The following is a 24,092-nucleotide window of genomic DNA, read 5'->3' as shown; positions in this document are numbered from 1 at the left end:
TTTTATGTTTTACGTTTGCATAAAGTGTGTAACCCAAAAAATTATTAAATAATTTAGATTAGATTGTTTAATGTTGCAAATCAGCTGTATTGTTTACAAGTAAAAATTATATTTTATATTTTCAATTTTATTTTTCACTCCGTTGTGTCTTGTGCTTTGTGTGGATTATGTGCACCTGTTTTCTGTTTTTTTTTTTCTAATAATTGAAATTTATATAACGGTATTTAAATACTGATTAATGCAACAATATCCTCAAAGAGTTGCAGTTCGGTGGGAGATTTAGAGTATATGTGTGACTGGCCCATCCATGTGACTTGATCCCATGTTTCCCTAAATCTGAAATCCTAAAATTTGATGGAACTCAAGCATGAATTTTAATTTGTCGTTGTTCATATTGCTGTGGACGTGTGTGGTGTGTCTAGGGCTCGTGGACAGGTCATATTGTTTTTTACGTTCGGAACCTCAAGATTTTTTAAACCGAATGGTGTGATTTTTTTGCTTTTCTCATGAACATACAGAACCTGCAAATCTGGCGTTTATTTTGATTCAAACTTTATGTAAAATTATTAGGTTTAAATCGCTTCCGGTTAATCCGGAAGTGGTTCCGGCAAACTAAATATGTAAAAAAAGGGTTTTACGCTCTCCTCCAATTATTAAAAATTAAAATCGTATCTACATAAAGCTATTGAAAAATGTAGGGGTAACTAATTCAAATTCGTTTCAATTTATTTATTAGGAATACCCTCTGTGGCGGGAAAACAAAATGAGTCGAGAACAACGCACCAGGTAAGATTATACATCTTTCAACGATCGTGATCTTTGTTTTGCTTTGGTAAATAAAAAAAATTCTTTGGGTATTCCGATTATTGCGGACATTGACGCGTACGGCCTCCGCGGCGTCTTCTGAGCTGGTTCGCACTCCACCGTACGGTTGACAGGCGCGGACAATAAATCAAAATAAATCACGAGGCCGGCACTGTCAGCTCTAATCGGTCTTTAACCTTAAACAAGTTAATGCTAGTTCGGGGGACACCAAATTTAATTATGTCGAATGCCCCCTCCGAATGGGAAGTCGGCTCGCATATTGACGGCGGTTAGTTAGGAATTATCGCACTCTCTGTATTAAGATTTCCTCTAGCACTGTGGACGTTCGTGGTTACCGTGCTGGGCCCTTATTCTTGACCAAGGATTTCGTTGTCGAATACGGCGTGTGCTCAAAAAGTAAGGCGACTTTTACGTTTTATCAAAATTAATGTTGTGCCCTTCAAAGTAATCCCCCCAGATATAATGCACTTGTGCCAACGTTTTTTCCAATCGCCCTCAGATATAGCGTCGAGTTCTTCGAGCGATTTTTTTTTGACCTCCTGAATTGTTTCAGACATCCTTCCATTCATGGGGTTCTGAGTTTTGGGACTAGGAAAGAGTCACAGTAGACCATATCCAGTGAATGTGGTGGCTAATGCATGATTGTGGTTTTGCAAAATGCAAAATCCATTAATTGTTTTCCCACAATTCCGGACATTTTCTTCTTATTTCTTCTCGCAAACGACAGATAACTTTAAGATAATACGCTTTATTGACCGTACGATCTTGCGGTAAGAACTCTTGATGTACTATGCCACGATAATCAAAGAAGACAGTAAGCAAGACCTTTACATTTGATCGAAGTTGTCATGCTTTTTTCTATCTTGACGATTCTGGGTTCTTCCATTGGGACGACTAAGCTTTGGTTTGGACGTTATAACCACATACCCATGAATCGTCACCAGTTATGATCTTTTTGAGTATATCAGGATCATCATTGACGTCGTTTAACTGCTCTTTTTCTAATAGAGATTCGACAATTTTTCAACCCCATTTCTTTCACTTCCTCAACGCTTTCAACAGTTATTGACTTGCTGGGGCGTTTGTCGGTCATCTTTGAACAGCTTCTACCCCTTATAAACATTTTATTTGCTCAAAGTATATTCACCATATGCCGTTGTTAATATTTCAAATGTTTTGCAGCGCTGTATTCCATTTTTTATACAACCTTTTATGCAAATTCTTTGTTCCATTTTTTTTTTTGGCAGCAGAAAATCGCTGAGCACACAAAACACGTATAACGCTTCTGTCTAACAAAAAAAAGTAAACCTGCAAACTGGCTGAAACTGTGAACATATATTAAGGACATATATATAAAAATATATATCGAAGATCGAATTTACGTCTCCCGCCAATTACAAAAGTCGCCTTACTTTTTGAACACACCTCGTATACTTGGCCCGTTGAAGCTCTAGAAACTCGATCAATTGAATTTTCATCATTTTTGATGCTTGTGTTTCGACGTTATGCCACCTTGATGTCTTGAATAGGTGAATAAGTGGGTAGTTTGCTTAAGTTAGTAGTTATTGCATGCCTTATCATAAAATACTCAAGAACTTTGATAACGGAATGTTGACGGAAAAACGAGGAAAAGGAATATTAATTTTAAAATTGACATTTGAATTTCAAGAATTGTCAGAAGAAATTGTCATTCCGTTCAGTGAATAAAGTTCTACTCGCATTCAATAGGATAACATCAAGAATAGGAATTGAATTGCACATTTTCAATAGAAACACGACGCTCACTTTCTCTTGGATTTTTCTATCCTATCTTGGTCAAGAACAAGGGCCAGGGGGAAAATAACGGGGAAATTAACACTTAACTAGCTGATCACCTTGCTATTATAAACTATTCTAGTTGCTGGTTTATTCTGAATATTTACAGGAGTATGTCATGTCCCGACTGACTTTTTTTAAGTAGTGGTACTTTATTGTGGGTTGCGTTAAAAATCTATTTTAACATATTTTTGGTTACTTTTGTCCAGTGAATCTTAAGATAGGTTGAATTAAAAAATTCTGATTTCTCAAAAAAATTGGGTTACTAACCAAAACCGAACAAAATTTGCATATTTTTTCAGCATGTTCTTTGTATTTATTTTTTCTTTCCTTTCAGCAATAATTAATATTATCAGAAGACAAACCGTCAGCAATTTTGGATAATATTAAAAAAACTTTCCTGAACAAATGATATAACATTCATATAACAAATTCAGAAATAATTGTTTCATTTTTTGTGGTACTTACGAAATATCATTAAATTGGCTAGGAAAATAAAATTTAAGAAAACTAAGAAAAGGTAGCACAAGATAGAAAACAATTCGGGGTTTAATTTTAACACAGACTTTTCAAACAGCTAGAAAGAGTTTTCAGTTTTATTCTTCTGTTCACAAAATTCTTTTTCTCATAGCTCTAAAATTATATGATATTCCATGATTTCAATTGGGCAGCTGTGCGAAGATGCCCAGCAATGCTATTAAAGAAAATGTATAACCTTCTTGTGTCATTCGATCTTATAATTTCAATTGAAAAAAGAATCTGGGAAAAAATCTGACACTTTTCAATAGAAGTTTTAGGTTTCCTTGAAGAACCACAACCACAACCACAAGTGACGGAGAAAATGATTAGCTTAAATAAGTAGTTTTAGTTTATTTTAAATGTAGCTACAATTTTTTTTAAATAAACTTCTTTTTAATTGTAGCTAATTTAACGTTGCTGTTTTCATTATATTTGGATAAACTTTTCTGAGCACGTCACCTTACCTTGCACTAATCAGAATCAAATTTATTTTGAAAAGAGACGTCTCGGCCTGTCCACAATCTACCTTAACCCAATCGATGAACAGGAAATATTTAGACTAATTATGGGTTTGCCCAATAAGTACAACTGCACGAAAGTCCGTGAATTTGCCATTAGTTAACATAAAAAAATCTATAACCGAAAAAGTATTCCTAACATCCTTTAAACTCTCAAAAGAGAATTGTAGACCTCTCTCACTGCTTCCTGCAGTGTGGAAGGTGTTTGGGAACAACAGAATATTAAACTTTTTACAGAAATACTATATTTTAAATGACGAACAATTTTAATGTATACCAGAACGGTCCACGAAAATTGCTGTTGAAAAAGTGGGTGGCCTGTTTTTTGATCTGTCAAAGGGCTTCCAGGCTGGTTGTTTATAAATGGCTTCCTAACAAATGTTTGTGTAAACTAGCCTTGTGTTGCATGTGTCCAAGTATTCATCTCATCTCATATAATGATTTGGTTGGCAATACAGTTTTCTTGTAACTGACTGGCTGAAATTTAGGTAATATGGGGGAAGGGGGAATATTTCTATTCGTATTTGCTTAATTGCACAGGCGAATTAAAATAGTAAACACCACAGAAGCAAGAATCACAATTTTTTAGGAGTTTGATTGGGTTAGGGTCTATTTTTGAATTTGTTATTGTAATGTGATTGTGATCAAGTGATTTTTTTTATTCCTTTGAAAGTGTATGGGTTGTATCTTATCTATTTTTTACGCATTTTACCAATTTGTGTTATTCAAATTATTGGCACTGATTTTTGGCCGAGATGTCATCCATATTCGCTTATGTGCGTCTTCACTTACGTAGGAGCCTCTCCCGCACTTCGCGGTGATCGTGAAGTATGTCGTCCATGTTTGCTCGCGACCGAAAACCCGTCGTCACAGCCGCGAAAATGAGGAAATAGTCGTGCGAAAACTCGCGTACGGAAAATGTCTCGACCGTCGCATCTTCGCACCGTGTCGCGTCACATGCGTGTGTCGTGTGGAAATTCGACGACTGTCGTCTTCTTATCTCGATAGTTTTATCTACGCGGCCGAAATGAAAAACTGTCCGAAAAGCGCAGCTAATTGATAATTGTTAGCGACCGCGAGGTGTTTGCTACTCGAATTACAATATCGTTTGCGTCAAACGTGTACCAACGAACGCGTGACCGAAGCGGCTTGAAGCGAGCGGTTTCCCTCGCGTTTGGTTTTTTTTTTCTTGTCCCCCTGTGGGGCTCGTCGTGAATTGCGCCGTTTTTTGGCTACTTGCGACTCGATGGCGATGAGAATTGTTTGCGGCGAAGAGCTTCGGTCGGCCGCATTGATCGCTTTGAAAAATGAAAAAAAAAATGCGGCTTCAAAATTAATCAACTTGCGCGCATGTGTATTTTTTTCTAGAAACTATTCATCTGACCCCAAAAAATAAACATGCTATTTGGAAGACAAGTTAATATGCTTTAGTATGAGTTTAAATTTGTCAAGAGTGCTGGTCTATGCGTAGCTACGATTGAACAAATGAAACGTGTTTATACAGTGGTTATAGTGATAGTAACGAACTTGTTGTAGACTTAAATTAACTAACTTACTAACTTAAATAACCTTTTTTAACTGGAATTTTCATATTTTAACCATTTAGATAGCTTTTAATTGTGTTAGCTTGATGCATACTACACCGCAAAAAGCCGTTCAAGTTATCGCTTTAATCGAAAGTGGACTTCGCTAATGAGCTGTTAATGTGGTTCAAGTGCAACAACAGCTCCATGAAGATCGAGGAGTGGCTATTAGTCAGTGGACAGTGAGAAGAACACTGAAGGAAAATAACCTGACTTCAAAAACAACTGCAATTGGTCCAAAACTTACCCCAGCTCATCGACAAGCAGCAAGCAATGTGGGTCTCAAAAAAATTGATGATATAACATTTTTACGGTTTGGATGCAAATCCGGAAATAATTGTTTCATTTTGTGGTACTTACCAAATATCATTAAATTGGCTAAAAAGTAAAATTTAAGAAAACTAAGAAGAGGTAGCACAATAAAAAAGAATTCGAGATTTATTTTTAACACAGACTCTTCAAAAAATTCTGTCTTGAAACAGACAGAAAGAGTTTTCAGTTTTATTCTTCTGTTCACAAAATTACTTTTCTCATAGGTCTGAAATTATATCATATTCCATGATTGCAATTGGGCAGCTGTACGAAGATGCCCAGCAATGCTAAAAATTTTGCTATAAAACAAAATATATAACCTTCTTGTGTCATCCGATCTTGTAATTTCAATTGTAAAATAAATCTGGAAAAAAAATCTGACACTTTTCGATAGAAGTTAGATGAGACCAGAATATGCCTTTTTGGTAGTGCCCGTCGAAAAAAAAGCATACCGAAGACCAGGAAAGCGATTTACAGAATGCTGCAATCAAGAGCCGAGCTCTTATGGAGGTGGTTCCTGCATGATACGGGGTGCAATTTCTAAGGGCCTGTTTTCATCCATAGGGGCGGCCGTGGTCAAGGGAGAGGAGGTTTAACAGGTGCTAGATACATCGAGGATATTTTTTCAGATCACGTGGTACATGTGTCGACTACATTGGAGAAGAATTCATTTTTATGCATGACAGTGCTAGGCCGCACACCGCAAGAATCATGCAAGATTACATTGCAGAAATCGGTTTTCGATTATGGAGTGACCAGCATCCAGTCCCGACCTCAATCCGATCGAACATTTATGGGATGAGCTAAAACGGAGACTTCGTACCCAACCTCGATTCCATACCTTATTGTTGCAGTAGAGGAAAAGGAACATTCCACAAGAAACAATAGCGAACTTGATTAATCTATGCCTAATAGAGTAAAATATATTATTAGGACAAGAGGAGACCATATCCATTATTAAAAAATAAATGTTGAGTTGCTAATTGTCAATAGCCCTATTTGTTTTTAGTAATAAAAAAAAGTTAATAGCAGAAATATATTTTAATCAATTTAAACTCGTATTGAAGCATATTAAATTGTCTTTCAAACAGAATATTTTTTTATCTGATCAGTAGTTTCTAAAAAAAAATGAATTTAAAATGAAAAGTTCACAATGGGTCGATTTCTATGCACGCAAGCTAAGTAGGTTCAATAGATTCAAACAGGAAAAAAAACTGCTTAATTTTATGGTCTTACATCGTTATTTATTACCTATGCGATAGGCTCCGACTTCATTTTTGGCACGAGCACACAAAATGGTCTATTCAATATATCTCTTTGTTAATGATAATATGTAAACGGTGTCCGAAAAAAGTAGACTAAACTATAACAGCATATTATACGTTCAACATAAGCAATAGTTTCCCCTAGAATGGACCTAAAAATTTTTTTTTTTAATCTTTCGAAAACAAGTTAAGGGAAAGTTTTGAAATTTTGCAGTAATTTTCGCGTGATGAATCCGATGCTAACATTATGTCAATTTTTGGTCAGAAACCTAACTGTTTACTGGTACGGGTAACAAAAACTGCAATAACTTTCTGTGGGTTGACTTTTTAGGTTTTGCCCTTATAAAATCGGAAGGAATGTACACTTGATTGATATCGCTAGGACGGGCCGTTTTCGAGGAAAATGGATTTCAAAAATACGCCGTTTAGCACGCCCGTGTCTGATTTATTCATCAAAAATTCAAAAATTAGGCCTTGAAACGGGATCGGTGGTTTTGTTATTTATAAATTTTTATTTGATGAAAAATTTAACCAGTAAATTGAATTCATAACTCCGTATTGTATTTTCCACTTTTCCGATCTCATTTGAGATGCACGAAAAATCTCGATACTATTCTTCCTTTTTTTTTCAAACAACATTAATGCAAATATTAAGATAAGTTAAGCTCTGATGGAACTCAGATTGTATAAGTGCTTAACTTTTTGTCGCATGATATGTGTGTTTCATCAGGAGTTCCTCAAGATTCCCATATTGGGCCGCTACTGTTTAATTTATTTGTCAATGACGTATATTCGAGTTTCTGCGAATATCTCGTGAGCGCGGTATTCTGTATTCTGTTTCTTTAACCATCATGAGCATTTTCGGCTGTTACGAATAACTAATGCTTTAGCTAGTTAGCGAATGTAACTCTGGTTCATCCGTTTCCATTTTATTTCAACCTATTTAACCTGATTTGCTTATTCCCTCATGTTAGTATTAATATTAGTCTAACCCTTGCTTTTTTATTATAAATTAATAAATATAATATAAATAAATAAAATTCTCTATACAAAGGTATGTGGAATTCCGAAAAGGTGAACAATAATATTTCCTATACAGTTAATACAAATAAATTATCAGCATAACTAATTACTCTATATCTGCATCAAGTTTTATACTACCTATAAATGCAAATAAAAATGCAATAAAAATTAGCTAGATTATGGGAACCTTACCACTACCAATGTCGTCTGCGTAATCAGCACGATTGTATGAAAATATTTTACTTGTATAACATGAAACCTAGCTCTATTGACTACGTCAGAGTTGTTGGAGATATAGTTCAAGATTTAGTTGTGAGGTTAACACTATAACCTTTGACTTTGACTTTAATGGTTTTTTTTTTCATCATAAATAACTAACTAACAATTTACGGATACTCCACAGTTTGCATACATACGAAAGCGCTAAAAGACCAGTGAAATAAAAAAATAATTTTAGTTTTCCTGAAAAACAAATCCGAATTTATGAAAATAGGTCAGAATTTTCGAAAAATAAGTCCAAATTTGTGAGTAAAAATCGGAAATGCCAATGTTCGCAGCAAGTTTTTTAGCAATTCTGACTTGTTTTTCCGAGAAACGAAGAAAATATTTTATTTTTAAGGTATTTTTTAATTAATTTGAAACTATATTAATTATTTATTAATCGCATTTCAATTGGTCAAAATACACAAGTAGGTCAATGTGCAATGATTAAGTCATTATACTGTATCTCACTGTATAAGAAATCTTTCACTCATCATCTCAATCATCCTGTTGGTTTCTTCAGCATTTAACTGAAGCTTTGAAGACTCAACAAAAACCGACATAGGAGGAATCCACAAGTTTTGTAAAAAGTATTTCAGTAGTCTGTGGAACTTTCTTAAAACTTAGTATTATACTTAAGATAATTGTCAAGGGTCCCGAGAGTGGCAGGTAAATGGACATTGTTTAAAATTGGAACTATAGTTACTTTCCCACAAAACTCGTTCTTGAAAATCTGATTTTTTTGCTGAGAAATGTAAAACGGAGCTTTCTGGAAATGAGAAAATGTGTTCAAAGCTGTTAGTTTTGGTTAGTTAGAAATACATAACTTTGGAAAAAATAACCATTCCATCCACGAGTAAGAACGAACGAAAAACTCAAAATAGAAAATCACTTTTAATAGGGAAAGACGAAATGAGAGAAGTTAAGAAAGTTTCGATGGGAAAACAGGAATATGTATTATCTGGACGAAACTGAGTTGGTTGGTAAAACATGGCAAGATAAAACTTTAAAAATTACGAGGCAAGCTCCACGGGAAAAGGCAAAAGATTAATAATTACTCACATTGTTAGTCAAAATAAATTTGTCGATGGTGGCTAACTAGGATTCGATGAAAATGTTTTCAATAACATCTTGCAATGGTAGAGTGTTATCTATCATTATTTAATAATAATATGCATTTTATAATAAATTATTATGCGTCTGTGATGTCCAATTTACCTATAACCCTCTTCAAGGAATACCCGAATGCGGTACTTGGCGATTCGGGGAATCCAAATAAAACTATCGACTACACTTCGAAGTGTCCGAAACAGTGTTCGAAGTGTTTTCGGAGCGTGAGCATTGAAGATGCCAAGTGAGATCTTGCTGGTAACTTGCTAGATTCCCTTTTTATTTCTCTCCAACGAAAAATATTCGTAAAACATGTTTATACAAATTTACGCAAAGATGATATATACTTATTAGGTGATATTTCAACGTAATAGGAAAAAATATTCTTTCTTCTTTTTTTTGTAAGTTCAATTGAATTAAAGTATCAAACATTTAAGAAATCTTTTAACCAATCCTAATCCATGAAGCTAGTATCAACTATCTTCTTCTAACTAAGCATTAAATATTTTGTTTACTTATCCTGCACTCAGAAAAAAAATGCCTTTTAAAATGCACAAGTAATAAATCAACTCTTTTCTACATTTTAATTAATCAAAATGTAACATTTTCGGTATTTTCGCAAAATACTTCGACATCGATTTGTTTATAAAATATTAGTCACTTTAAAACATCAATGATTTTCTTTTTTTCTATACTTAATTATGTTCAAAACAAACATTTTTAAAAGAAAAAAGGGCCTGCAACTAAGAAGGGATGAAATATTACACCTAAACATTCTTAATAATTTTCTTTAATTTTATTACTAAAACCTAAGTAAAGGCAATTAGGTATGCTTGATAAAAATCTATTCGTTTTATTTTAAGTTAAGCGATTTAAAAAGTCGGTTTTTATTTCTTTTTTTAATGTGTGAAGTCGGAGCAAATTAAGTTCAAATGAAAATATTATATTTTTTTAAGAACTTCTGTTATATTAATATCGCATGTGCCTGAAACTAAAAAATAGGACTTTCTAGTCTCCGGATAGCGTTAACAGAAAAAAAGGTCTTCCCTTACAATGTATAATCATGGCCTCTTTGTTTTAAATTTATAACATGTTTAAATTTATTATCTGTTAATTATAATTTGAATGGTTTCCTTTTCGATCCAAATGCAGACAATACTTTTGTTCAAATTATGTTAATTTCAAAAAGACATTATAGAATCATATAGCGTCTTATTGATTTATTAAAAAGCACCAATGAATTAAAATCATATTTAATATTAATGAAATCGTTAGCTTATTCTTTTTCTTAAAATTTTACAATGTTTTTTCTCCGAATCTGGACTTTTTTCTATTTTAAAAAATCTTCATCCAAGAGAGAATTACTATTACTATTACTATATAACTATTAACAAATAATTAAGTTGCCCAAAATTAGGCATATAGTGTGGATGTTTTAGTTAGCAATTCCGCGCGTAGTTTAAAACAGTTGCCATTTTGGTATCTGGGCCAATCTACATTAGATCATGCAGACGTGCGAGTCTAGATTTTCTAGGCCGACGTGAACACCCCGCATCTTTTTTTCCCTGGCACGAAACTCATTAATTAAAATCAATTATTACCGCGGCTGGTTCATTCTTATCGTTTTTTTTCTACCCAGCTTAATACGGCAATCGCAAATCACCGTTTATTTTATCTATCTACAATTTCTGACCTAAATCTGGATTTTTACGATGTAAAGGACACCGCACTTGGGACTAATTTTAGTCTCACTAGGCGTTCACTTTTGATTACTCCATCTTGGACGATGTTATTGTAATATTTGAACATTACTTATCGATCCGCTTAGTATTGGAGATGTCAGCTCTCGTGAGTCACTTCCGATATTTCTCATACTTTAGTCATGCGTTTGGGAGCGATCGGATGTTTTTTGTAGATTTTACCCATTTTTGTCCATTCTGACGGGCGCGCTGTTTTGCAAAAATGTACAAAATGGTCGTAGAAAAAGTATTATATGCAACCCGTTGATAAATTTCGACATTTATAAAGTTTGTTGTGTCATGGCATTCTGTGCATTAACGTAACTAAAGTACCAGCCTAAAATTAAAAATGTCAAATTTAAGGAACGAACTTAACTTGTCCTGATTTAATTTTTATTTTTTTTATGCTTCGTTGAATCTTCACTTTTATTCATGAATTAAACTCAATCCCAGTAATATCTATCTTCCAAATATGGTAATCGGTTAATTTTTTGCGTGGTTCAAGCCAGATTATTATAGAGCTCTTTAATAATGGAAATTGAAGACGAATTATTCTTAAAAGATGATCTAGATATTATTAAAATTTGGGCTTGGCTTGGGTTATACGGAAGGAGTTTTTTTTCGGTTTCACACTGTTTAGAGATTCGGACATAATCGTTTTTAACTAAGATATTTACGCCATAAATATTAATTAAGATTTCGGTTCGGTCAGTGCAAATCTTCTTTTTCTCAATATGTTGGTTTAACTAATCTTTCCAAAGGTAGTTACTGGCAAGCAATTTTAAGGAATACATAAACAAAATTGAAATTTTAGTCGAGTTCGAATGAAATACGTCGCCAAGACCACGAAGAAATCATTGGAAATGATTTTAAAACATTGCAATCGGATATATCGAGGTAGTTCATTATCAAGGGCGCTGTCGCTTTCTTCTGCGAATATTATTCGACCGCCAAGGTTTCCACATACGAACGTTCTTGACCTATATATATATATATCATTCCTATTGTATTTGGGGGTCAGTCACCCGCGTTACTACGGTACAAATTTGAGACTGGTTTTTAAAAAATTCCAATTCAAGCATAACCAAAAAAAATGTAGCAGATAAATATGAAGTTTGTTTGATATTCAAGTTTCAGGATATTAAACTTCAAGAAAAAAAAAACTTTTTTCACTGGTATCTCGGATAACGATTTTGTTGAAACTTTTTGTCCTAAAAGTGGCACTTTGTTTGCGATAAGAATCTGTTTTTCTCTGACAGACCTGGATCCGATTATAAAGATGCTAGTAATTTAAAGCCGGGTCCAGACGTTCGGTTTTGCACAACGTTTTGCCTACACAATTCAATACGTCGCAGACAAAACTTTGTGTCTGCGGCGATAACTGAAATGATTAGCATATAATTCAGTAGCGTTGTGGAAATAACCTGTCAATTTTAAATTATTATTAAATAATTTTTAAAATACAATGAAATTTATATTTATTTATATTCTGCGTTACGTCGACGTCACCTTGTTCTGAGAACTAAATGGAATCGCTAAGTTTCGTATTCGGTTTTTCCTTGAAGAGGTTATAAAAAATTCCACACTCGTTGTAAAATTTAAAGAGACATTTATTAAACACAAGTATTGTCTGCATTTGGACTGAAAAGGAAACCATTAAGATTATACTTAACAATAAATAAATAAAATAAGCAGGTCCAAATATTATTTTAAATGTTTATAATAACAATTTAAACATGTTATAAATTTAAAGTAAAGATGTCATCATTGTAAATTTTAAGGAAAGTCCTTTTTTTCTGTTGATCCTCAGACTAGAAATTCCTATTTTTTAGTTTCAGGCACTTGAAATGTTCATGTAACAGGTTTTTTAAATATAACATTTTCATTGAAATGTCCCTTACCTTGAATTAATAATATCAGTCTCCCTTACAATAAAACATGCCTAATGCTTAGGTTTTGTTAATAAAATGAAGCAAAATTATTAAGAATGTTTAGGTGTGATCTTTCACCCCTTCCATATGTGATATATATATATATACTACATTGCTTGTTTGCTTATCGCCAAAAATTAAAAAAATAAATTTCACTTGAAACCACCATCACCCAACAATACAACCAGTCGACTATCGAGAGGGAGCACGCAGACGCTAATGGCAGCTTTATCACTTTGTTCTATTGGCTGGTAAAAGTCACATGACAGCAGACCCTTTGTTCTTTTTAAAATGTTAAATAAATCTTTTAGTTTAGTAACAACCGACCGCCCTTGAAATATAAAGATTTGATTAAAGTCATCTTTATTATAACAAGAGAACGCCAGAACGTCCTTTTGTAGCAAGTATATAATTTGTGTTGAACATCATTCCATTTGAAACAAACGAAATCGATGATGTTTTGAAACCGCTAAACTAATAATTTATTAACAAATGTTATATGTTGATTAATTAAATTGGAGAAAGCAGTTAATTTATTATGAGGTGATTTTAAAACGCATTTTTTTCTATGTGTATTTTATTATATTATTAGATTATCTTAAATATTATTATTGCATATATTTATTATATATACATATTATTATTAAATAATAATAATAGATAACACTCTATAAATGCAAGTTGTTATTTAAAGCAAAGCGGTATATGTAGTTTCGTTGTTCCTATACATTTGGAGTGTCCAATCCAAGGAGTATAGTGACAGGGACAAAAAAGAGACAGCCATATGAGATTTTAGTAAAAAAAAATCAAAATTAATGCTAGTATTTTGATATATTGGATTTCTTAAAGGATCAAGATAAGATAGATAAGATATCTTGGAAAATTCTACACATATTTTTTGTATAATATCCACCTACATTCTGTTGTTGAGATATTGCGAAGATGCAGCGAAATTAATTTGTTGTTAATAATAAAAATATTGAAATAGCTATTTTGGGTTGTTTCGGTAAGGCATGCGGCGTTGGAGTCGGTACTGTCGAACTCATCAATTCACAGGATGTTGCGCAAACATCAATTTAACAGTTAAATATTTTCTAAGAAAAGTCACATTCTGTGAATTTATTATAACTTGGGCGCAGGGAAATAATTGCGACATATAGAGCAACATTTGGAAAAAAATGTGTTTTTAATTGACATAAATCCCAGTACCAGGGCGAATGAAATCAACGTGTAATCAGAGAGCGAAATGATAACAGCGCCGTGGCCCCATATTTTTTTTATCAAGAAAATCTGTATGGTCAGATAGAAATTTCTCTATGGAATTGTTCTAGTTTTAGAAACTGTAATATCAATTTTAGGTTTTTAGGTTATTTAAACATCTTGCGCAACTTTAAAGAGGACTGCTTAGAGAATTTGACATTAGCTGATTGCAAAAACCCAATCTATCAACAAAATGGCGCGCCTCCACATAATGGATATTTAGTCGACGATTTCTCGCAACCTGTGTTTAATGACCAGTTTATAGCTAACAATGGTCCTTTTCTTTGACCACCCCGATCCCCTGACTTGACAGTGTTCAATTCTTTTATTTGGGGTACAATAATAAATCTGCTGAATATAACACAACAATTACAAGCGAGAAGGCTGTGTGCAGCGAGTTCCAAAATTTAAATCCAAATTTAATAAGAAAAGCAACCCATGAAAAACTGCTTTTTTTAATACGAAAAATATTATTATAATAATTATTTTAAATTTGCAATGCTTTACATTTTCCATTTTCTACAGGGTAAGATAATAGAGTAAAATTTTAAAGGGGTTGGTATATGGAAAATTTTCAGACATAATTTGGTTTGCACATGTCATTTTTGACATTAAATGTTAAATATCTCAGAAACGGCGAAATTTAAACAAACCAAAGCAGGTGTTTCATTTAAAATAAAAACTTTGACGCCCTCTTCGGGTATATCTGGAAATTCCGCCATTTGGAAAATATTTGAGCCGGAAAATGTAGCCTAATCTGAATAAATTAAATTTCTTCGGATCTGTATAGAATCTGCTTCAATCAAAAGAGGAAGATTTACATTGTTCATCTTCTGAAAAACATTGAGAACTTTTTGAGACTTTCCTATGCATTATGCAAAACTGATTATACATTATAATTTATTTTTACCAACTGCTACTTAAAAAAAGGTACAAACTGTGTTTTTCTACTCTGTAAAGTAACTAATACTAGATACGCCAATCTAACCTGCGGAAAGCGTCATTTTACCACGTTTCTTGAGAGCAGTCGGATTTTTTTGAAGATTTTAACTCACGGCCTGAATTTTGACGTTTAGCACAAATGTACCCAAAACCTAACGGTTGTAGAAAAAGTATGGTATGCAGCAGGTTTGGTAAACTTTTTAAGTTTAAGTTTAAGTCATTCGCTCCGCTCGTGCCAAATAAACTCGTGAATCAAATGCCATTTACCACACTTGTTGCATAATATATTATTGTTGCCATCAAATGAATATTTGACGCGCTACACACGTTATTATATATTATATTAATTATATTAAAATTTCTTTTTAGAAGTAAAACCATGTGGCAGTGATTTGATTACAGCTTTTTACATGCTCAATTGTCCAGTTTAGTTGGGATAACCTAGAATGAATAGACAAATATAGGCAAAAATTAAAAGAAAATCCAGCAAAAAGAGAAACTTTCCAGTACGGTCTAATTTTTAGTTCATTGTTTTTTTTTTGTTTGAATTGTTGCAAAATTGTTATTCAATGTTTAAATTTTCTTCACAAAAATGTGTATTAATATTATTTGAATTTTAACGTTTACCTAATTTATTTAAATAAATAAATAAATATAAGGGTGAATGGTGCATAATACCCGTTACATGGAAACGTTAAAAATATTAAAAACAACACCCGTTACGCGTATTCTTTGTACCTCATTATAATATTCTCACATGCGTAAATTGCGTGTGTTAAAAAAAATCTTAAAAAATCTAATTACAATGCAATTACCTCCAAGGAACATTATTTTAATTCGAAATTTTTAAATTTTTGCTACTTATGGTTTTCTCATACCAGATTCACGAAATTCTCGGCCAGACACCCTGTATATAGGTGTCGCGTTTATATTTGCTAGAATAACACCATCGATCACAGAAACTTGACGGAAAAAAAGAAACAATTAAATACCACCTGTCGCTTTGTAAATTCCTCAAATAAGACAAATTATATTTTTGTTGCGACAAAATTGTTTTCGCGGTTATTAGTGATCGGGTAATTCAGCAAAAATCTCGAAATCGCCCGGGAAACTGTCGACACCGTAATAATAATTACGTTTTTGTTATTGCGCTGGTGCAATTGTTATTGCGATGATTGGGCAACGAGCGGCGTTCCCATGCCGCCGGAAAGATTAAATTTTTCGAAATCCTGGTCGGCTCGCGGCAGATCACCGTCGTCGCATTTGCTATTTTTTGAATTACGTTTCGTTCCCGTTCGGTATAAAAATTAAACACCTCGTTTAATTGGTGTTAGGTAGAAGTCGAACAAGGCTACGAGGCGGAAGAACTCCGCGGGGTGCAGGAGGCGGTGGGTCTCGAGCGCAATGCATTTTATTTTACCGTCGAGGTCCCCCGGCAAAAATAAGAATAAGTTCTTGCTATCGAGGCGGTCCCACTTCTGACCTTTCGTTGTCTAAATTTATTAAACGGTTTACCTTAGAAATTTGTTTTCGCTGTTACTTGGGCGCCTTGCGAATCGTACCGAGCGACCTTTTGAACCACGACGCGTACGTAAATTGTAATATTTCCGCACAAGTTGGCGGCATGCTATTTGAAATATATATATTTCGGACAGTAACGGGGCACTGGTAACAAAGCAAGTCAACTACGTAACACTGGGATACCCCTTTTTTTATAGGTTAGAGTTGAACAATAAAAGATCTTAAGTGCTTTTTTCACAACTAGCCTTTATTCTTATGCTTCAAGCTTTCGCCCAGGATTGTAGGCTTCATCAGGAAAACTAAAATATATATTTTGATACTTAAAATTTATACCATTGCCCAAATTAAGCAAGAAAATGTTAAAGTTAATAATCTATTGGTACTTACAGAATGTGCAGTTAATTTAAACTATAAATTATCAATCCAAAGGCAAGTGGCCGGCATGTTCTTGTCAACATTAAAATTTTCGTTATTATTTGAAATACAGCGATAAAAGATTACTTTAAACTAATTGACAGTCACAATTACATTGCAATTTAAAACAACAACAACCCAAAGAGGGATGATCACAGATTAAAAATAATTTTGTTTCTTTAAAATATTAACGCCATGTTAACAACATATTTCCTTCTAAGTCGGAAGGGCATTTGAGTAGAGGGGTGACAGTAATAAAATGTTGCCAATCGCACTACCAACCCAAACAATTAAATTCACTACGCATGGATATTGACTTAACATTATAGTTATATCACGAGTGACTGGAAAATTCAACAACAACACTATACTTTTGTTGTATAAAATGATGGTAATTTATTCTTTTTTGCAATATTTTGACTGAGTAAATAAGTGTAAATAACGCTCAAACCCTCTACATCTTTTTTTAAATTTATGCTGTTGTCCTCATCTAGGAATTTACGCTTAAACAAACTCGACTCTACGTTCAGAACAGAAACCTCATCGTAGGAAACCTTGTGTCCCGTCTCATTCACGTATTTGCTCAAACTCAACAGTGTGTTTGAGCGTTTCAGGAAAGGACCCGTTTATATTTTTTGGACCGGAAAATATTAAAAATATATATTTAGCAAAAAAAGTGTCGCATCATATGGTTTGGCACTGATGCAATGAGTCTTCGTATATGTATATAAAAACAACATTTTGCATTTTAGTGGTTGGTGATCCTAGGTATATACGAATCTAAAACTTTTACTCCAACCTCTTCTAGGTATTTAGATACAATAGTTAGTGTGGTCTTGTATTATTATGCATTAAGATGAACCTATCTGTAACATATGGCTCGAATGGTAAATATACGATTCACTACAGCAAATTTTGTGCAGCTGGTGAAAGAAACGCCTCCACACTAAATAATAGACCCTCCACGAAAATTGGAGTTAAATCCCATGGACATCATTCGCCATCTCGTCCATGAAGTGGTGTACATCGATCAGAAGCAGAAAACCTTAACCTAGATTCTTCAGTAAAGAAAACATAAGCCCAGTGATTAATGGTCCAATTCACATGTTTCTTGACAAACCTCAAATGGGTCACACGATGTGCTCTGGGGAGATGAGGGACTGTTATTGTCATTGTTGCTCAGTTTGGCTAAGATGTCTTTGCTGTAATGCCTGTAAACGCAAAGATCATCTTGACGACTTGCGCAGCATCTGAAAACAGGTCTTCTCCTGTAATTCCCAGTTCTCTATATATCGTTCTCGAGACATTGGATCGATCAATGTTCAATAAGGCAATAATTGTTATTTTTGTAAAATTACCGATTCCTTTTTAATGGACTCCACTGGTCCAGATCGTAAAACAGCATTTTCTCTCCAGATTGAAGATCAGATTGTTTAATATTTACTTGCTAGAGCGAAAGCAGGCTACCCCTGCGACAAAAGGAAGATGTTAAATCTTATCCAGGATTATGTACAGTCTCACAATATAACACCTTTTACCTGTTCCTGCGAAGACATAATGAAATATTGTTCCTAAAAAATCCAGTGCATTTACAAAAATGTTAGAAAGATGCTAGAAGACCGGACATAATTTACAAGTTTTACGATGATCTAAGACAAACTTTATCAGGCTTGGACTTTTTTTCTGAAGAAAAAGCGTATTTTATATATAATGCAGACGAAATGGAATTTCAAAGCGACCCTAGTCGCTTCCGAGCGATGGACGAAAAGGGCAAACCCTTAAGTGGAGTTTCAGGGGATCATAGCACTGTGGGAGCGGATGCTTCCCTTCTACCACCTTTGATTGTCTTTAAGGGTGCTGGAATACAAGTAAGATGGACGTCAGGGCAGGCATATCCTGGAACATTGTGCACGGTCTCAAAGAATGGGTGGATGGAGGAGCCTCAGTTTTTCACTTGGTTTACTAAAAGTTTTATACCCCATATCAATATCCGTCAAGAAAAAAACCTTTCCAATCAAGGTGCTGTTTTATTATATGATGGCCATTCAAGCCACATAAGTATTGGTATTATTGAAGCCTCTATTGAAAATAAAACTACCTTGATTAAACTGCGAAATCACTTGACTGATATGCTACAAGCATTAGACAAATGTGTCTTTGGGTTAGTACAAACATGCATGGACAGGAAGACTTTCAACATCTGAATTTGTACAAATGCTTGACAAGGTATCATTGCTGGATTCAAATCATGTGGGATATTTCCAATAAATAAAACAAAATTCCCCAAATATGCCTTTAAAAAGGAAGAGTTGGAAGACTATTTACAAAATCATCCTGATCCTCCTCTGCAACTTCAAAACCGATTACCAGCTAGAAATAATAGGAATCGTTCTCTCTAGAGAAGATGTCATGAATCCCCATGAAATACCTCAAAATGAAAAAAATCAATACAACCACCTTATTTCTGAGACTTGTACTTCTTCATGAACATCAAATAATATTTTTAAATCTCCATAAAAAAATGAATCCACTACTATTGTTGAAAGCACACAATCTCCTTCAAAAGGATGGTAATACCAATATTGAAACAACTCAGTTATGGAGAGGTATTAACTACAGCAGAAGTATGAAAAAGGCTAAAAGAAGCGCAACAAAAAAAATAGAAAAGACCAAAAAACAAAAATCAACCACTGTACCATCAAAGACAGTGGAAAGGCCAATGAGACTGAACAAGTCTGGAAAAAAGGAAGATATGAAAAAGAAGAGGCATTAAAAAACAGACAGTTCCTCAAGTGGCGAAGATTCAAGTAAATAATCCTTTAAAAGTGATTTAGAGAACCCCTGGGAAGAATATTGCAATAAAAATGACACTCTGAAGAGCACTCCCTTATCAAATTTGAAAAATGGCGATTTCGTTCTTGTCAAATTCACAGGTGCTAAAAGAAATACGACTATATACGTGTGTGCTGTAGAAAATGTTGAACTAGTAGCTCTCAAATCTCGTAACATACATTAGTCAAAGTGATGTTAGTTAGTTTTGTCTCTCAATAGCAAATATGAGTTCTACCTGTTCCCATAATACAATGAAAGGCGAGATAATATTTTATAATTTTGAAGATAAAGTGCCTTGTATTCATTCGTGAAATACTCCCGATTTGTTATTTGTTGTGCAACAATGTTATTTTGTTTTCTTTACGTAATGTATTACTAGAAATTTTGTAATAAATTAGACGTAGGTTTTCAAATATAAACGTCAAATAAAGTATTCCACAATGGAGTCTGTTTAAGCATAGGAATTGGCCATGTTCTCGAATAAATATAAACACTGGCCAAAATTAACAAAAAAATTTCTACTAACTTATAAGGTTAATGTTCGCATTTTCTTGAGCCTGTTTCGTAATATATATTTGCCCCAAAGCAAAAAAAAAAATTGACAGATAATTTTTGTAATTTTTTTAAATATTTGTTTGCGAAATAGACTTCGTTATATTGGCAACTTTCGATCGAACCCCCCGCTTAAAAAAAAGAGAGAATTGCAAGCATCTACATAATAAAGTCGTTAAAAATGCGAGCAATTAATTCCAGTCAACCGAATTAACAATTAACGCGAGCACTCGAATTTATTTATTGTTAACGGTCAATTAGCCGATACGTTTTCGCCTCGATATAATTTCTAAAAATACGAATGTGCCATGTTTTTTTTTTGAATTTTTTTTTTGTGTTCCCGTACGATCGCACTCCGCCGTAAATGAAGATTAATTGTAATAATTGTCGTTTTAAACACATCGCCAGATATTTTTCAATTAAATTTATTTATTTTTTTTTGTAATCCATCTTTTTTCCTTCCGACGGCGGGCTTGACATCTCGTCGTCGTTTATCACAACGAAACTGTGCTAAGTGATAACTATGTATAAGCAATTGTAAATAATAGAAGTGCGCACTTGTGGAAAGCGATAAATAAAAACGTTCTTTATCTTTATTATTAATGCCGACCGCCTATATAGATTATGGTCATAGTGGCCGAAGCCGATCTTATTATTCGTTGGCCAATTAACTGTCATTTTTGTATGCGCCATTCAAACCGCAAGTCGTGCTTTAAATTTTTTAGTTACCTGAAAAACCATTCGTTTTAAATTATCGATTGGTAGATTATTTCTCGGAACTAAACGAGTCCGAGACCACAATGTCTAAAATGGCCGATTTAAAGACTCTTTTCAGATTCCGGTAAAAATATGATTTTTTTTGTATCTAGCACGCTACTTTCGTGATTGAGAAAAATTTAATAAAAAAATTGTTGTAAAATAAGTAATATGCTGGCTTAAAACGTTTTGGTTTCAAATCGTGTAGTTAATCAATACATCTATACAACTATACTATACCTACAATTAATAATTAAGCTATATGTAAACTATTTTTTGTATTTTAAAGGCTTAACAAAAAACAATTATTAACTGCCATTTTACTTGAAAAACATTTTAAACCAGTCACACTCAATTTTTTGTATTAAACTAAGCATGTTAGTTATTTTAGAGGAATTTTAAGTGATATACATATTTTTACGGTTGCGGAAAAAAACAATCCCCAAAGTAGCATTTCCCGTATGGTGTGTCTCAAAGTATATCATTTTGACTTTTGACTGATCCTTCCCCCAAAAGTAATTAAGATCTTCATGCCTATCGTTAGATAACCAGATAAATGTGTAGAGGATTTATTAATCACTTTATTATTATATTATTATATTGTAATTGTTAATGATTGAATAAAAGAAAAAAAACTAGTGATTTTTAATGTCGCCGTCTGGACAGTAGTGAACAAGATATGATAAGAAGGGAAATACCTTTATCAAAACCACATTGTTCCTACAATATGATTATTAGCAATATTTATATGACAGTTCAGTAGAACAGATGGGGCATACTGTTTCATGTCTTCCTCGATATCATTATATGTTTAACCCCATAGAACATTTATGGCACCTGCTTTAAGTGCGAGTGTAATAAATTTAACTAAAAATTTAATTAATAATATACCTGTCAAGGACTGGAAAAATGGAAAATAGCACTTTTTAAAAATTGAAGATTCTGCATACAGAAATAACACAGCCTTTAGCAATTAATCTTAGTTTTAAATAAAAAGTTGTTTATTTAGGTAATTATTGATAATTTATATATATTTAGTGCCGTCATATTTTCTATTAGTACGTAATATAATATTTAATCTTTGTATTTTTTAAACTCTTTAAAATTCCGGACCGATGCTCTGTCCTACAATACCGACTGGTCAGGTGTTTTATTGTCATCCACAAGTTATTTCGATAATTGTGGTCACAAGCCAAGACGATATAGTTTGAGACACACTATACTAATAGATACAAAAATAACTATTAACCGAATTTTGCGGTACGCCTCTATTTTTCCTTTTTTTTACTTCTTTTTTTCTCCTCTCAATCTCTTATAGTTAAAAAAATATAAGTTGGAAAAATATTGTCTTGCATCGGGCAAAGAGTTTTGCAGCAAGCAGGATATGACTTTGAATCTTAATTTACAATGTCACACATGTCGTGCCAAGAGTTCTGTAGTCCCGTCTTTGTTTGGTAACCTTATAATTATTAAAAGCGCTAATTTAACAGAAAATCTTTTGCTTTTGCATTTAAAAATTTTGTGTTTCTACGAAAAATTTTTTCGAAGTACGTTTTTCATCGGGATTTTGTTGTTTGAATATAACAATTACTCTTTTTGGAAAATAGTCGTTTTGTTTTGACTGTGAATATTTATAATAAATTAACTTTCGAATTTAACGAATTATCTATTAGAGCGCAATTCAAGCGTATTTTAATTACAATATCCAACGTGTGAAATTAGACTATATCTATCCATTTATTAGTTATGAACAGCGAAATCGCTTTTTGAAACTTTGAACAAGCAGGCTTTGGACTGTACAAGCGCAACACAAAAAAGTTCCTATTCCTATATGATTGGCCGTCCTACAATTGCTTGCTGAATCTGCTTTATGAAAGAAACTCTCATATGGTATATTTATTTCGAAGACCAAACTAAAATTCATCGTATTAACATCGTAAATCACAATTTGATGAATGCCGGTACGTATTTGTTTTCGCTATTATGGCAGCGTTATCCAAACTCTACTTGTTTGAGGTGGTAAGCTTTCGTTGCGAATAGGACTCGCCCTTTTCAACATACATATAAAAAATCGACTTTTATGTTATTATTAAGCTACAGCCTTTAGAAAAAAAATCCAAAAATGTATATTTTTTTTAAATTCGCATTTTCAAACAACACTCCATAACGTTAAAACAACAACACAAGCACGTGCGATATTTACCATTATATCGCATAGCACACCGACATTAATTTTTGTCTCATTTAGAAATGGGTATTGAGCTTTTAAAGTGTCGACCCCATATACATATAGAGCCCGAAAATCACTACCTACCGTAAGTAACAATCGTTACGGATTTTAATGAAGAAAACTGATATTGAAAAATTTCACTCGTCAACCATAACCAACGAACCAATTAGCAACAATTACGCCGATTGCGCATAATCTTATAAATTAGCAACATTCCGCGAAATTGATTATTTTTCGGAGATAAATCGATGCCGGGATATCGAAGCAAATATTCGTTTTTCACATAATCTAAAATCGGCAGGACCTAAAAAACTGAGGCTCGTGGGTTCTATCGATATTTCTTAAGGTACTTAGAAATTGCAACAGAGGAACTATGTAGAGTTTTCTTTTTCCGTACCATGACACTAAGAATAATAAAAAAATAACAAGCCCAAAGATCTGAGAAACTCCTACCTTTCTATCGAAGCAGAAGTTCAACCCGATTACATTTTCCGACCCAAAAAGTCGATGCGAAAAACAAAATCGCTAATAATACGTGAAAACTGGTATACTGAAAACCTCGACGCGTTCCGACTAATTTTAAATTGTACGCGGCGTGCGCCGTCCAGTCGATGGGACGCAAATCTGGCTCGTAGGGGGACCGCTCCGCAGCTTTTATGCTTCCGCTCGCGCTCGTATTTCTAC

General features: G+C 33.5%; 1 protein-coding gene across 2 annotated transcripts in view; it reads right to left on the bottom strand.

Annotated features, from left to right (window-relative positions):
- Positions 1–24,015, bottom strand: part of LOC132702116 (organic cation transporter protein-like) — a 28,908-nt gene extending 4,893 nt beyond the window's left edge. Inside the window, exon 1 of one of the 2 annotated variants that reach the window (XM_060670558.1) lies at positions 23,862–24,015. Coding sequence is in view for 1 of the 2 variants with exons in the window: in XM_060670557.1 (XP_060526540.1) it covers positions 4,470–4,518 (49 nt within the window). In the remaining variant the exon portion in view is untranslated. Of the gene's footprint in view, positions 1–4,469; positions 4,756–23,861 lie in introns of those variants that run through there. The other variant, XM_060670557.1, reaches the window with a different exon arrangement.
- Positions 24,016–24,092: the final 77 nt, after the last annotated feature.

Source organism: Cylas formicarius, unplaced genomic scaffold, assembly GCF_029955315.1.
Source record: "Cylas formicarius isolate icCylForm1 unplaced genomic scaffold, icCylForm1.1 PGA_scaffold_5__7_contigs__length_24384050, whole genome shotgun sequence".
NCBI classification, from domain to species: domain Eukaryota; kingdom Metazoa; phylum Arthropoda; class Insecta; order Coleoptera; family Brentidae; genus Cylas; species Cylas formicarius.
This window is presented reverse-complemented; position numbering and strand designations above follow the sequence as displayed.